The sequence below is a fragment of the Vigna angularis genome, chromosome 3 (assembly GCF_016808095.1).
Source record: "Vigna angularis cultivar LongXiaoDou No.4 chromosome 3, ASM1680809v1, whole genome shotgun sequence".
Classification (NCBI taxonomy): Eukaryota; Viridiplantae; Streptophyta; class Magnoliopsida; order Fabales; family Fabaceae; genus Vigna; species Vigna angularis.
In genome coordinates, this window is record NC_068972.1 from 38,712,180 (window position 1) to 38,729,586 (window position 17,407).

At 36.6% G+C, this 17,407-nt stretch overlaps 1 protein-coding gene across 1 annotated transcript; it reads left to right on the forward strand.

Annotated features, from left to right (window-relative positions):
* Nucleotides 1-344: 344 nt before the first annotated feature.
* LOC108326327 (1-acyl-sn-glycerol-3-phosphate acyltransferase 2) lies at nt 345-16,929 on the forward strand. The gene is made up of 11 exons (XM_017559770.2): nt 345-562; nt 830-952; nt 1,689-1,728; nt 1,903-1,976; nt 2,248-2,307; nt 2,622-2,699; nt 3,138-3,296; nt 14,084-14,209; nt 15,163-15,255; nt 15,466-15,552; nt 16,367-16,929. The coding sequence occupies exons 1-11, from the start codon at nt 491-493 to the stop codon at nt 16,604-16,606; spliced, it is 1,152 nt and encodes a 383-aa protein (XP_017415259.1). The 5' UTR covers nt 345-490; the 3' UTR covers nt 16,607-16,929.
* Nucleotides 16,930-17,407: the final 478 nt, after the last annotated feature.

A 17,407-nucleotide genomic window follows, 5' to 3' on the forward strand; every position in this document is an offset into this window, starting at 1 on the left:
GCTTGCGATCCTTATATTCTATTATTCTAATAACTTGTTTTTATTGGATTCATTATTTTTAAATGTCCTTAAACTATTCTAATTCCAATGCCGTATATTTTATCAATAAATCAATTTTAATTAATAACATACTATTTAGTGATGTTCATCTTTATCATCAATCTGATGAAAGTGACTGTATTGAAAAATTAAATAAAAAATCACCTTAATAGTGGAAAAAAATATTAAATCTAGAATCTAACATTTAATTTGTACCTATTTCATATGATAACATCGAGTTTGTATAATTCAATTATTAAAACATGTAGTTGTATTTGGAATTAAAAAAATAAAAAAAGTAACTAATAGAGAGCACGTTATCAGAAGCAGACACAGTGGGATACACGCACCTAGGTAGCCATAGCAAGCATCAGCGTAAACAAGATCGACAACAGTGCAAGCAACATCATCAATATCATCGACAAATCGAAGTTTCAGAAATCCGCTGGCTATGACTGCTGCTGTTGTCGTCCCACTGGGCCTTCTCTTCTTCTCCTCTGGTCTCATCGTTAACCTCATTCAGGTCATTCCTCATTTTTTTTTCTTTCTGTATAAAACAAAATCCCTATTCTTTCACCATGAGCCGACCCTTTTCTCACTGTTTTTATTTTTTTTATTTTTTGCATTTGCGGTTATTATTGGAGATTCGATTCGCCCCTTATTGTTGGAACCCTCTTCGTTTTGTTTAACTAGAGAGAAAGTGTTTTTCACTGTCTATTGTTTGTTTACCGGTTAATTGATGATAATTGGTACTATGGGGTGTTGACAAGTGGTGGTGTGATGCTCTCAGGCAGTATGCTACGTGTTTGTGCGGCCGGTGTCGAAGAATTTGTACCGGCGGATGAACCGGGTGGTGGCGGAACTGCTGTGGTTGGAACTCGTGTGGATTATTGATTGGTGGGCCGGTGTTAAGGTGTAGTTTCTCTTGTCTTGTTCATTTGATTTAAGGTCCACTAGTGCAGAGTGTTTAGTGCTTTGCTTGCTTGCTCTGCTAGATGATGTGGATTCGGAGTACTGAATGAGTTTACCTGGCATGCAATGCTGGTGTAAAAGTTTTTATAGTCTCAAGTAATCAGAGATTATCTTTGGTATGACTTTTAAAGTAGTTACTATAAATGATGGTTTGTGACTGGGTATGTGTTGCTTATTTTTGCCGAGTTATTTCTGGTCAGTTTCTTGAATTGATATTTGAATTTTTAAAGCTTGGTATTTATAGGCGGGTTTACAATTTGACCCTAAGATTCGTTTAAATAAAGGTTGTTTTATTGGGGAATGAACCTGGTCATGATGTATGGGATACTCAAAAGTGAAGTAAATGAGAAAGTTGATGCTTGGCTTGTATGATATGGACTTTCTACTGAAATGAAGCTGTTCTAGCTCGTGTTCATTTTTTTAATGGTGGAATTTAATGGAGCAGACAGAACATAATTATTTGTTGTTCAATGCTTTTGATCGCCCTGTCCCGGTTCTAGTCTTATTATTTCTACTAATTTCTTTGAAGCATATTACAATTGTGTAAAATTGATGTTTCATCTAAAAGAAAAAAAAATATAGTAATTTGAAAGGCATAATACGTGAATTTGAGTTAATTTTTCTTATTGTTGGATTTGGAATAATCAAATATTTCATTTGGAACTTTCTATCTTCAGGTCCAAGTATTCACAGATAGTGAAACTTTTCGTTTAATGGGTAAGTCTCCTGTACTGTGCATTTGTTGCTCTAGGCTTTCTTACCTCTCCCCTCTTCATTCTGTTTCTTCTTGTGTTGTGCACGTATTTTGGAAAGGAAAAGGAAATATATATGGTCTCTGCATTTTTCTTAATCTAAATCACTTGAATTCTGATTCATTCTGGAATTTGTCAGGTAAAGAGCATGCTCTTGTCATATCCAATCACAGAAGTGACATTGATTGGCTTGTTGGATGGGTTTTAGCTCAGGTGATTGTCTTAGTTAGTATGACCTCTTTCACTTTCATCACAAGAAATTTAATACTGGAATTTACATATGTATTGGAATCAGTTGCATGTTTTATTTGTCATTTTGAAATGTTTAATATTATCTTACTAGGACAAAAGTACTCATAGTTGGGGCCTACTTATAGGTTTATTTCACCATAAATGTGATATTCTTAGATTTAAAATGTGTTTCTAGACTCATCTAGGTTTTGCTTCAACTACTGAATGATTATTGAACGTTATTATTCTTCAGCGTTCAGGTTGCCTTGGCAGCACTCTTGCCGTGATGAAGAAATCCTCTAAATTTCTACCGGTATGTTATGTGAGAGCTTGTTGAATGGTACTTGTTTTCCAATCCTTATGTTTTAATGCTTTGATTAGGGGTGATACAAATGATATGATTTGAAATTGGAATGAATTATGAAATGGGGTTTTATTGTTTGTATATATTGATAATAATGGGATGGGATGTTCTGTTTGGTGGTTTGGTTTATCACACGATCTATGTCTGCTTCAGGCCTGGTTGGACATGGAAGCTTTTGAACCTACTTGCATTTTTTTTTGGCTTCATTGATAATATCAGCATTTGTGTCAATGTTGATCTATCATCTAAGTTCAAATGTGCAGGTTATTGGTTGGTCAATGTGGTTTTCTGAATATCTTTTCCTGGAGAGAAGTTGGGCAAAGGATGAAAGCACGCTAAAGGTATGAGATACTCTAATGTAATTGATATTTGCACATGTTATTGTTTTAATTATAGAAATAAGGAACATATCTTATATAATCAGTAGTACACAGAGTATATATGTATTACTAAGAGTGTTTTTGTTTATTCTTGTATCATATCTTTATTATTAACGGATATCAAATCTTTTCTATATATTGTATTAATTCCTTTCTCTCAAACAAATAAAACATTATTGTACCAGAAACACACTATATCAGTTTAATGTCTCTCTTTTTCGTATAGTTTAACTGTTATATTAATGTCTTCTCATCCATTCACCAAGACGTAAAGTTACTGTAAATTCTCTGTCTATCTCCTGTCTATCTCCTGCACTTTCATCATCCTCTCTCTCTTGGTGCATTAACTGCTTTTTTTATTTTGCATCTCATTTGAGTCTTGCAATATTGTATTTGCAGTCAGGCCTACAGCAACTGAGGGATTTTCCTCTTCCCTTTTGGTTGGCTCTGTTTGTAGAAGGAACTCGCTTTACACAGGCCAAACTATTAGCTGCTCAGGAGTATGCAGCCTCAGCTGGATTGCCTGTTCCTAGAAATGTTTTGATTCCAAGAACTAAGGTTGAATATATACATATACATACATATATATATATATATATATATTTCCTGATTTTTTTGTTCGTCTTTTTTCCTTCCCTTTTTTCTTTCCACTGTTTGAAAGTTCTGCATGATTCTTGTCTAGCTAATTATCTGTCTCAACTACATGCTAGCATATTCTTGGTGGGATTTTCTGTTAAATCATTTCTATTCTACTGCTTATGATTAGTTGTTATCACTCTACCTGTCAAGGGTGGCCAATGGGATTGTCTCAATTTTTAGTTTTAAAGTGGAGGGACTATATTAAAACAAATAAGCAAATAGAAGACAGTGTATTCAACCTACATTGTTGGGCTTGTAGTGATGTATATATAGGATACAAAGAAGAGTCAAGGCACTTGCCTAAAACCCTAACCCTAAAGCTGGGAATACACAAAGGAAAAATTAATAAAAATACTTGAGAATTAAACTATAAAATAATTCTAGAGGACTTGATTGATCCCTCTCATAATCTTCTATTATAAGAATAAATTGATACAAAAGTACATGATAAATAGAGTAACCCTAGACACAATATAATCATGATAAATAGGGTAATCCTAGACACAATATAATCATGATAAATAGGGTAACCCTTGACACAATATAATCATGATAAATAGGGTAACCCTTGACACAATATAATGATGATAAAATAGGATAAATATCCTAACACTCCCCCTCAAGTTGGAGCATACAAATTGTATGTACCAAGCTTGGAACAAATAAACTCAATCCGAGGACCCCTTAATGACTTGGTCAATACATCTGCGAGTTGATCGTTTGACCCAATAAACTCAGTACATATTTCTTTAGTCAACAACTTTTCACGAACAAAATGACAATCAATTTCTATATGTTTAGTCGTCTCGTGAAACACTGAATTTGATGCAATGTGGAGAGCAGCTTGATTGTCGCAATACATCTTCATAATATGGATGTCATAGAATTTAACCTCTTGAAGGAATTGTTTCACCCATATAAGTTCACATGTTAGCGATGCCGTTGCCCTATACTCGGCTTCAGCGGTTGATCGAGCTACTACATTTTGTTTCTTACTTTTCCATGAAATAATGTTTCCTCCCAGAAAAACACAATATCCTGTAGTAGACCGTCTATCAATAGGTGAACCTGTCCAATCTGCATCACAATACCCAGAGACCTGAATGCTTCCTTTATCTTCATATAACAATCCTTGCCCGGGAGCCTTCTTTACATACCTTAGAATGCGAATGAGAGCATTCCAATGGTCAACACATGGAGCCTGCATGCTCCAACTGCAAAGGATAGATCTGGCCTTGTAATAGTGAGATAAATCAGTTTTCCAACCAGCCTCCTATACGTCTCTGGATCGGAGAATAATTCACCTTCTTCTGTCCTTAATTTCTGATTTGGGTTCATGGGACTGTCTACCGGTCTACAATCAATCATGCATGTTTCTTGTAATATATCAAGAGCATACTTCCTTTGGGAGATTACAACTCCATCTTTTGATTGCGCTACTTCAATGCCTAAGAAGTATTTGAGACTTCCAAGATCCTTGGTTTGAAAATGTCTACACAAGTACTCTTTTAGTTGAGATATTCCAACATCATTTCCTGTAATGACAATATCATCAACATATACTATTAAGTAAACACATTTCCTGAGAGAAGAATGTTAGTAAAAAACTGAATGGTTTGCTTCACTGCGTTTTAGCCCAAATTTTTGAACAATGGAGCTAAACTTTCCAAACCAAGCACGTGGGGATTGCTTGAGGCCATATAGAGATCGATGCAATTTGCATACCATACCAGACTCCCCCTGAGCAACAAACCTAGGAGGTTGCTCCATATAAACTTCTTCCTCAAGATCACCATGTAGGAAGGCATTCTTGATATCCAATTGATGAAGAGGCCAGTGACGAATGACTGCCATGGCAAAGAAGAGGCAAATAGTAGTCATCTTGGCTATAGGAGAGAAAGTGTCACAATAATCAAGACCATAAACCTGAGTGTAACCTTTTGCAACAAGCTGAGCTTTGAGTTGATCAATTTCACCATCAGGGCCGACTTTAACTGCATACACCCATCGACAACCAACCGCCTTTTTGCCTGGGGAAGGGGCACCAACTCCCAAGTATTACTGTGGTCAAGAGCCTGCATTTTTGCAATCATAGCTTGTCGCCATCCAGGATGATCGAGTGCTTCTTTCACATTCTTGGGTATAATAACAGAGGACACTGAGGATAAAAGAGAAAAATAGGAGGGCAACAATCGATGATAGCTTAGAAAATTATAAATGGGATGAGGGTTTCGAGTGGAACGAGTACCTTTTCTGAGGGCAATAGGCCATGCTGAATCATTTTCACCAGGAGGCGTGGGAGGAGTGACGAGGGAGAAGAATCTGAAGTAGGAGATTCACCATTGTTTTGGGGAGGTGGACTATCCATTGGGGTCCTGTGTGGGATGATCTCAGTATGTGGAGAAACGGGTGTAGAAGGATTGTGATCGAGACTTGGAATGACAGAGACAGTGGAGCTATTTGAATCAGCCATTGGAATAGGAAGGACCTGTTGGAGGATAGAAACATCCTGAACAGATGGAGAGAAGTAAGGAGTTTGTTCAAAGAATGTGACATTGGCAGACATGTAATACTTCTTAGTTTTAGGAGAGTAACACCGATATCCTTTTTAAAGTCGAGAATAGCCTAAGAAGACACATTTGAGAGCGCGAGCGGAGAGTTTGTCTAGACTTGGAGACATGTCATGAACAAAACATACACAGCCAAACACTTGGGGAGATGTATGAAAGAGAGGATCATTAGGAAACAAAATGGAGAAAGGGACTTTATTATCAAGAGAGGAGGAGGGCATCCTATTAATAAGTGTTGTAATTTGAGATAATATCTTTAGAATCTTCCTAATTAGAGGAAATAGATATATAATCTTTATTTTATTTTCTTTTCCTAGTTTCCCTATTTCCCTTTTTAGGAGAATTAGATTATTACAAATAGAAAGTATCAGAATGTATTTTTTACGATTGAGAATAATAAATCAGTCTTATTTTCCACATGGTATCAGAGCTTGTTCGATCCGCTTCCGCTGTCTTTGTTGTCTGCCGGCAGCCAGCCACCATGGCCGTCAGCGGCCCCCTAAAAGTCTCTTCTTTAACATATGTTTTTAATGGGCTCCAATTGCCCTAGACAAGTTCTACCTTAGAATTCTAGCTTTTTCTCCAGTATTACCAACACGTCTGTCCTTCTGATAAATGCTACACAAAACTGTGCTTCCAGAATCTGGCCTAGCTATAAGCTATACTTCCAGAGTTCAATCTGACCTAGCTATAAGCTATACTTCCAGAGAGTTGAATCTGACCTAGCTATAAGCTATACTTCCAGAGTTCAATCTGACCTAGCTATAGGCTATACTTCTAGATAGTTGAATTTGACCTAGCTATAAGCTATACTTCCAGAATTTGTCTCACAATGGGATTCAAACCCATTCCCTTTCGGACCAGTAACTGAAACTGGTGCTTTAGATCTGTTGATACCCAATCAATTTTGGCTCCTTTTTGACATTCTTATTGGCTGCTAGTTGAATCAAAGAGACCGAAAGTCTCTTCGAAGAATCCAAAAAAGGCCATTGCCTTCGCTGCTTACTCCATTGTGCACCACCGCTATCCGTTGCCAGTCATCGTCTACCGCCGGCCACCGTCGCAGTTCCGACTGGTGACCAGCGGATCTGGATCGTCTCATCGAGCGCGACCTTACCCTGGTGGTCGCCGTCTCATACCCCTCTACACGCGCCTCCTCTCTCCGTCAGATCTCGTGTGTGTGTGTTTGTCACACGCCGCTGTTCCGGTGTCGGAATCACACTGCGTCGCTTCCGATCGACTCGTCGGACCTCCTCCTTTATGTTCTGACCCTCCATAGCAGCCATTGTTGTCATCTTTGTTGTCTCCACAACTACCTCCTTCAAAAACGCAAACCTCAAACCTTAAGCTTTCCCTCGGGTTCGGTTTTTATTTCTCTTTGTTCCGCGAAACCCTACGTCGTATTTTAGATCTATTTTCATCTCTCCTTTCCGATCCTCTTAATTCGTCTTCGATTAGCGATTAAGGATGGTGTCAGACGCTAGCAAGAAGAAGGCTCCTCAGAAGAAGGCTGCTGCCTTTGCCGTCGCCGCCGCTTGCTGCACGCTTCTGCATCGCTGGACCTCCCTCTCATTTTTGTATTCTGGTTTAGTGTGTGCGTTCTGGTTTATGCCTCACCAAATGACCAGGACCTTTCCTCCTCCTATCACCAATGGGTTCTCACTTCGTTTCTGTTTCTCAAGCAACAGTGCTTTGTTCCGCAGTCAGTTCGCCGTCACCGCAGTCATTCGTTGTCACCGCAGTCAGTTGTTGCAACCTCTGCAGTTTGTCGCTGCCACCTCAATAAGCTGCTTCATTTTCTTTGATCAAGAGTTTTCGCTGTTTTCCATGAGGGGAAATATTTTTCAGCCCCTGCCGGTACTTCTTGTGATACAATGTTAAGTATCACCATTTAGGAGTAGTCCAGCAGAGAACTTTGGACCTCCAACCTGTCTTTGGCCTTTTGATGCCATCATAAGTCCCAATCTTTGGTATTTTTGGTTTCCGCCAATGCCTTGTTGTAACAGCTCACTGAGAGTTGTTTTATGAGACCACCCGCTGATTTGGCTCGTTCGATGTTAGGGGTTTCAGATTTGTCCTCAAGTATGGATCAATTCTCACCAGTTCTTCCTCCTTCACGTTCTGTCATTGACGTGCATATGTCGTTCAGTTGTGAGGGGAAGAAAAGTTTCAGCCGCCGCAGGGTAGTTAGTCCCTGAAGGTTTGTTGCTATTTCAGCCGCTGTAGGATGGTTAAGTCCCTATAGGTTTGTTTCTGTTAGCCACTGCAGACAGTTCAGTTCCTGCAGGTTTGTTGTTCTTCAGGGCAGTTAAGTCCTTAAAGGTTCGTTGTTGTTAGGGAAGTTAAGTCCCTTAAGGTTTGTTGTTGTTCAGGGTGGTTAAAGTCCCTACAGGTTTGTGGCTGTTAGCCTTTTAGTGCCGCTGCAGGGTAGTGTAATCCCTGCAGGTCTATTGCTGTTTAGGGCAGTTAAGTCCCTGAAGGTTTGTTGCTTTTTAGGGTAGTTAAGTCCCTACAGGTTTGTGACTGTTAGCCTTTGAAGGCCTCCCATATGTTACTCATGGAAATCATGTTCTTGAAGTTTTGTTGTTGTTCGCCACTATTGATGGCAATCCAGTCCCTGCAGTTTGTTGTTGTTTGCCACTCAAGGCCCTTCATCTGTTCTTGTAGTTTGTTGCATTTTGCTGCTGCAAGTCATCATCCATTTTTGATGGAAATCTCCCTCGTCCATTGCTGTCCAAGTTGAAGTTTCATGGTGCTAGTTCGCCCTCGTCCATTGTTGTCCAATTTGGTTTATTGACGTTCTCTACAATTGAGTTTGATTATTCCAAGCTTGGTTCATACAATCTTGTATGATCTAGCTTGAGGGGGAGTGTTGTAATTTGAGATAATATCTTTAGAATCTTCCTAATTAGAGGAAATAGATATATAATCTTTATTTTATTTTACTTTCCTAGTTTCCCTATTTGGAGAATTAGATTATTACAAATAAAAAGTATCAGAATGTATTTTTTACAATTGAGAATAATATATCAGTCTTATTTTCCACAATAAGATAACATGCAGTTAAGATGGCATCCCACAGTGATGGACAGGAATATGGGCACCAAGCAAAAGGGTACGAGCAGTTTCAACCAAGTGTCTATTTTTTCGTTCTGCTATACCATTTTGCTGCGGTGTATGAGGACAAGTAGATTGATGTAAGATACCATGGGAACTCAAGATGGCAGAAAAGGAAGTCCCACATTGACTAGAGATAAGGCCAATTTATAGTTTATAAGTGGGTGCAAACCTCACCCTACAAGCCGTTTTTGTAGGGTTGAGTTAGGTTTAAAGTTCACTTCTAACATGGTATCAGAGTCATGGTTAGAGCCTATCCTAGCGATATTTGTTGTTTGCTGGGCATATTGTTCCACCCGCTATCGGACCACTCATTAAAAATGTCTAATCCCACGCTTGAGATGTATATACCTCGGTGTGAGAGGGTGTGTTGGAAGTCCCACATCGACTAGAGATAAGGCCAATTCATAGTTTGTAAGTGGGTGCAAACCTCACCCAACAAGCCGGTTTTGTGGGGTTGAGTTAGCCTTAAAGTCCACTTCTAACAAAAATAAAAATAACATTACATTTCAACACTTTTTAATGATTTAGAATGGTGATCCTTTGGATAATACCTCTGTCAAATATATGCTAGGTTAATACAAACAATTGGTCATTGATTTATCTGATATTTTGAGGATTATGAAAATTGTGTTTCATGTGTAACATAAGTTATTTATATTCCCTTGAATGTATAACCCTCTTATTTTGTGGAATATTCTTAGACGGCTTTTTCATCAAAGTTGATTTAATCCTAAATCAATTTTATTGCTGTACCACAATATAAAACTACATTTCAATAAGAAAACCTGAGCTGCTTGTTTAAATCAATATAGGGTCTCCTCATTTCAGTATTTGTTTCACATTGTATTATTGGCGTCATGATTTCTTGACTTTTATTGTAAATTTGGCCTATCTCCCAAATTAGACAACGTAGGGCAGAAAAATAATTAGGGTTTCTACATAAACATGTTTATTTGGGTTTTCTTGAAATGATCAATCATATAAAAACAAGAAAATTGGAAGTTCATGGGGTTTTCAAAAGGTAGGGAAATTCACATGTTGTTCGATGGGGGTTTAGGCTCAGTTGGTGAGTGAATTAATGCAAAAGGTAACGCAACATATTGTGAGACACTATTGTTAGAAGTCTCACATCGACTAGAGATAATGTAAAATATAATAATGGGTGCAAACCTCACCTTACAAACCGGTTTTGTGGGGTTGAGTTAGGCTTAAAAAGTTCACTTCTTAACATGATATCAAAGTCAGGTTAGAGCCTATCCTAGCGATATTTATTGTTTGTTGGGCATATTGTTCCACCCGCTATCGGACTACCCATTAATGTCTACTCTCACGCTCGAGATGTATATACCTCTGCGTGAGGAGAGGAGGGGGGGGGTTGGAAGTCCCATATCGACTAGAGATAAGGCTAATTTAGAGTATATAAGTGGGTGCAAACCTTACCTTACAAGCCAATTTTTTGGGATTGAGTTAGGCTTAAAAAGTCCACTTCTTAACAACTATGAGTAAAGGAACTACGACTATGTTTCCTTAATTGACGTGACTCACAACAATCTAGATAAATTGGACAAACCGGGAACAAGTTGCTTCAATTTGGCAAGACTGAGATGATCCAACTAAGCATGAAGAAGAGATGGAGACTCCATAACTATGCCAACATGTGTAGAAGGGCACAGATAACAAATGCCATGAGACTCGGTGCCAATTATTTGTCCCGAACTTCGGTCCTGTAAACAAATAAAATTTTTGGTAAAAGAAATAACACAATCAAGAGAACAGGTTAGACAAATAATGGATAATAAGTTAAAGAGGGTCCAGGGATATAAAGAACATTATCAATGGTTAAAGATGGAAAAAGATTAATAGCACCAACACCATGAGATAAGACCCTAGACCCATCAGCTATTGTAACCATAGTTAAATTATCCAAAGAGGATAAAGAAAAAAAACATATTTGTTACATAAATGGGATTTGTGGCACTTGAGTCAAGAATATAAGGTCCAAGGAAAGAAATTTGAGTTAGGCCAACAAAAGATATACTTGTGCATGCAAATGAAGCAGTGGAACTAGAGTTCTGACGATTCTCATACCATTTGAGAAATTCATTGAAAATAGCAAATTGGCCTGTGTTATCAAAAGAGGCAGCAAAAGAAGCCATGGAGAGAGAAAAACCCTAAAAAACCCAAGGTTCTCCAATCAAGGCAACAAGCACAGATCCTGAAAGAGAAGGAGGAGGCGACTTAAGTGCAGTTGTTCGCTATCCAGATGATACGTTTCTATCCTGGAAAGAGTACCCTCGTTTTTGAATTTGATAGGCTGTACCATAAACAAAGAAACTCAGAGAATAATGCGGAAATAAGATAGAGACTATCAAAAGCTTTAGGCTTTAGATACCATGTTAAATATAATAAAACTAGATATAGGATTAATCTCCTTTGTGTAAAAAATACACATAGGGTAATAAAAATGAGAATGTGGACTAAGTCCAAATAAAAATGAATATGTAAAAGTAACATAATTAACATAGGGACTATATTTCCATAATTAACATAAAACGCAATATATATAAGAATAAGCATCAAACTATATACATATGTGTGTGGGTGTGTTTTACTTGGGCCACGGAGGCATTATGAAAATATTCGCCAGTTTACCATTGGAGTTCACAAATAATGTAATGATTTCTCCAAAAAGAATATTTTCTTGGATTAAGGGAAGTCAATTTTATATTCTTAGTATGTTTATGAAATCCTGATTTGGAGGCAATGTGCAAAGCTGCTATATTATCACAAATGAATTCCATAATTGATCTTATTTCACAAAATTTCACAATATTTGAATTGAAATACTAATGATGTATCATAGAAGCAGCTATGTTAGGAATTGTGAACTGTTTCCTCTTCTGAATCATAAGATTCACGGACTTTAAAAAATTGTAATATACTTGAATCACAAAACTTTCATTTTACGTGTGGTCTATTTGTAGGAAGACTTTCATAATAGTTCCAAGTAATATCAGGCTCCCTTTTTGATTTACCCATTATAATGCAAAAGTCCAGTAGAAAACTCATTCAGCAGTAGCATGTGTAAAGCAAGGGAAGGGAGCAGCACTGCAGCACCACATTGTTCGGGAGTAGAAGGGAATATTACCAACGTTTATAGTTTATTAAATAGACACAAGGAAAAGACAAAGATAATTGGGTGATAGGTGTAGGCAGAGAAGAGAGATTATGGCTGAGAGTCTAGAAGTGAGGAAGAGGCAAAATAATAAGTGGATATGGCTGGAGGGAAAAGAAAGACCATTTTGCCTCTCTTCCTGCTCAGATTTGTGCAGAATTACAAAGCAGATATAGGGATTTTTCAAACTGGGTTGCATGACCCAACCCATTTCAGAGTGTGATTTGTGAGCCATTCCACCCACAATTCAGTGCACTGAATCAAACCAGAATTGTGATTCATTGATTCTGAAAGTGCTTTGAATGACGTCAGATTCAGGAGGAACAACGCTTATAGTTGTGATATGTATCGCAGGGGCAGAAAATGTATCATATCGTATGATACTAATAGTGTATCATATGATACTACCATGCAAAATTTCAATTGTTGAAGTAGTTTCTTCAACCATGTTAGTTCACACATATGACTAGCCAGAGCTAAGAAGAGTATCACTTGGTCCACAAGAGGTTTGAGCTAATCTGAAGCTGGAGTAGAGATTGATGTGTCAATGTAGGTTCTAGAATTTTGGTTTAAGGCCGAATTCAAGCTCTCAAAATTGACTTTGAAGTTGTGGACTACCTAAGCTTTATAGAGCTTTTTAAGTTATATCAATAATTAATGTAGAACTAAACCACCACTCTTTAGGCTACAATTCAAGGTAGTCCCCATTGAGGCCACAACTAAGGTGGGCTAGGAGTGATTGCAATCAAAGTAACTTTCGAACACTCTCCTTCACACATAGGGCTACCGCCTGGAGTGTGGCAAATGCATGTGGCCCAGCAGTGATCTAAAATAGGTCCTGATACCATTTTAGGATTTGGGTTTAAGATTCGATTTAACTCCACAAAATTAGCTTCAAAGATGAGAACTGCTCTAGCTTTATAAAATATTTGCAAGTCGTATCACTATATGATGTAGCACTAAATCACACCCTTGAGGCTGCAATTAAGATTCCCCCAAAGAGGCCATAACTAAGGTAGCTTAATAACAGTATGCTGAGTCAGTATTGGGCTTTTCTGGTGAGGTGAAGAAATGAGAGTCCTCAAAGAAAGTGACATTTGCAACATTTAAAAGCAACACATTGGAAGGTAACACACAATATCCTAGCTGAATCGGAGAATGTCAAGTTATGTTCACTTGTTGAACAGGCTGATAATTTATCAAAATCTGGAGAAAGATAATTAACAACATAGGTAGAACTAAAAATGCGAAGATTATCTGTAGTAAACAGAATGGAATAGAATATTTTATTATTAAGAAAATGAAAATTGATTTATCAAGTAGCCAGTGTTGAGAACAACGTTGCCCCAAAGTTTTAAAGGTATACCATGTAATAAAAGAGCATGGGCTGTGTCAAAATTGTTACAAATTTTCTTTTCTGCTATGCTATTCATTGTGGAGTATGTGGACAAATTGAATCATACCACATGTGGCCATAAAAGAATTAGCAAATGCAGAAAAACTATTCTTTTGAATTATCAAACATGTATAATACAACTTTTTTTTTTGTCCAAATTGGGTTTAAATTTTGTTGCTGAAGTTATAAAAAGTAATGAAAAACTATAGAAATTCTTCCGTTAAAGATACCCAGTTATTTCTTAAAAAATATTGAGCAAGTGACAAAGTAGCTGTACTCTTCGATGCAACTGACTTTAAATTCTAGTTGTTGCTGCCCTTTGTTTTATTTTGTTTTAGAAACATTTAATATCACATATATGACCTAATAATGCTATGCATTGTATTAGGTTTTGTTGTTCGTTTCTGTTTGCTCTGAAGTATTTACTCAGCTATGTTGCTTTCAGGGTTTTGTTTCAGCAGTAAACCATATGCGCTCATTTGTTCCTGCCATTTATGATGTAACAGTGGCAATTCCCAAGAGTTCACCTGCTCCTACAATGCTAAGACTCTTCAGAGGAAAATCTTCAGTGGTGAGCCTATCAAAGTAGACATTTAGAAAGAACAAAATAAAAGTAGATGCTATCAAACATGAGACTTCCACCAAGTTTCTCTTAATTTCATTGTCTTCATTATTCTCCTACAAGTAATTAATGTGCAGGATATTTTGATTGCAGAAATTAATAATGTCACTATAAATAAGAATTAGCTCAGGAGGCATAAAAAGGAGTGCATTTCCTGCTTGATGCGGGTCTTGATATATAAATGCCTTTCTGATCAATGTGTGCTTTGGTAATTTGGTAGCCATGAAGAAGGCGCATTAAGATTAGGAGTCCAATGCATGTGGATAGAATTGATTTCTTTTTTCTTCCTCAAATTGTATGCTATTTCCAGAACATATTTTTGTAGCATGTATGGAATAAAATTTCATTTTCTTTCTTTTGTTTTTGGTCTGATGGTATGTGAAGGCTAACAATGACTATAGTCAGAAAAGTTAATCAAATGACCATTGTAGGACACCTGATAATCTTATTTAACAGAACTTTATCCTGGAGATTTTGAGTAGGCTTATTTGTATTTATGGAAAACCATGGTATTGCCGGGGAATTTGGAGGCACTATTCTTGGTTGTTAAAGGAACAAGAGTTTTGACTTTGCAATTTGGTACTTCCGTTTTTACTTTAAAGAATAGCAGAGCTTTTAAGGATCCATAGTTTTCTATGTAGCCACCTAAGCGATTTGGTGCGTATGTTTTTAGCTTTTACTTTTAAGAATAAAGAAGCTTTTAAGGATTAAGAGTTCTGTGTAGCTTCCTGACCGAACAATATGCACTACTTCCTTATCTGTTTTTTCCTCAGTTTGCTTTTGTTCCGCAAGAGGATTTCTTATCTTTCTGACATAATCTTTATATATATATATATATATATATATATATATATTTTAGAATATATAGTTTAATTAAAAATTTACTCATTTTACCACCTTAGGTGCATGTGCATATTAAGCGACATTTGATGAAGGATTTGCCGGAAGAAAATGAAGCTGTTGCTCAATGGTGTCGAGATATATTTGTGGCTAAGGTGTGTTATTTGAATTTTTATCTGTTAATTGAAGCATGAAAGCCACTCTGTAGTTGTCCAAGTTTTTTTTTATTGATAACTGTGTAAATAATGTTACCATATATTAGTTCCCATTGTCTATTTGCAAGAATGTTTCGGTATATTTTGTAGCTTCTAATTCTCGTTGTACACTTTTGCACTTTTTTCGCCCTTATTCCTCTGGGACACCAGGATGCATTGTTGGACAAACATATAGCTGAGGACACATTTAGTGGCCAAGAGCTGCAGGATACCGGTCGACCTGTAAAGTCTCTTGTGGTGAGATACTTCTTATCATGTCTAACTTCACGTTCCTTATTTATCAGCCTTCTTCTATTGCATAAATTTTACACTTTCTGTCCTTTTCATAGGACCCAAATCAGAGGTAGGCTGGTCTTGTTATATAATTCAATCTAGAATGTCTCCAGCTTTAATTTGTTTTTCACAAAAATACCCTCTCAACTACAAGTATTTTTTTAAGTTCAATATACTATAAGTGGAATGCATTAAGATCTTTAAGTTCTTTGCCGTCTCTAACTCATGTATAAAAGTATTTGAAAAAACTTTAACACACATATACCAATAAAAATTAAAACAATAAATATTTTAACGATGAACATTTAGCATAATAAAAAACTAAAAAATGTTTACAAAGCAATAAAGGTAGGTTTTATTAACATTAACTTTGTTAAAAAGTAAACTTTAAACCTGATTCAACCCTACAAAATCATATTGTAAGGTGAGATTTACACGTGCTCCCACATCTCGAGATATATACATCTCGAGCATGAGACTTAACATTAGTGGATGGTTTGATAGCGGGTGAAATAATATGTTCAAAGGATAAACTTTAATCTGGTTATGATACCATGTTAAAAAAGGATCTTTAAACTTAACTCAACCCCACAAAACTAGTTTGTAAAGTGAGGTTTCCATCCACTTATATGCTCTAAATTGATCTTATGTTTAGTCAATGTAGGACATCCAACAAAGGGAAATTCTAGAAAAAATATATAAATTATAGACAAATTTAATACTACTAGCTACATATAAATTATTTTTTTCCTCATAAACTATTTTACTGTTGGAACAGGTTGTCATATCTTGGGCTTGTGTGGTTGTAACGGGGGCCATAAAGTTCCTTCAATGGTCTTCACTACTATCTTCCTGGAAGGGTATTGCATTTTCTGCAATTGGTTTGGGAGTTGTCACTCTACTCATGCACATCTTGATTCAGTTCTCACAAGCTGAGCGTTCAACCCCTTCCAAGGTTGCCCCAGCAAAGTCCCGGAATAGGGAAGAGATAGAGGCTAGGGATAACAAACAAGACTAGTTCACACAGGTTATCTGAATATTCTATACATAGATAGGGAATTCATCAGAGGTCATATCTTGAACTTGAAAATTGCACTTCAATGGTTTATCAAAAAAGTTGCATTAACGTGTCTTTAGGTACTCACTATTGTTTGTTTTGGAATTTCACCTCGTATGTGTTCATTACTGCGCATATACTACTCATTATTTTCAAATTAATTAGGATGAATTTGTATAGACAAATATATAGGAAAGGCGTACTAAATCCTACCTAACATCGCACTGTTTTGGGCACGTGTACACTTTCTGTTATTATTGTGGTTATTTCTTCTCTTGTTCAAATTTCTAAGTGTCTTTGAACTGTTATCTGCTCTTTTATTTTTAAAAATTATTTTTGAAGCAATACATTGTTATACTTTTAATTAATTATTTATTTTAGTATAATGTAATGATTTTGTTGCTTTAATTATGCACATGAGTTATTGCTTTCTCCTTAAGATATTATCAAATCCGTGTATAAAAGTGAACAATATCTTCACTTTGAGGGTGCTTTGGACTCTATAACTTTTTTTACGCCATTATTTTTAAAGTTTCTGAGAGGTCTAGATAGTATGGAAGTGAAAAATACTTTTTATCACTTTTTTTTTGTTTCTCAATATTTAACAATGTTGACACAATTATCGAAATAAATTTTAACTATAGTTTCAACACATGTATTAGGAAAAGCATGATATCAATTTTGGTCCACAAGAATTCTGTCTAATTTCTTAGCAATACAATTTCCCAATTGACGTTGATACCAGAAAAACTTGTAGTCCTA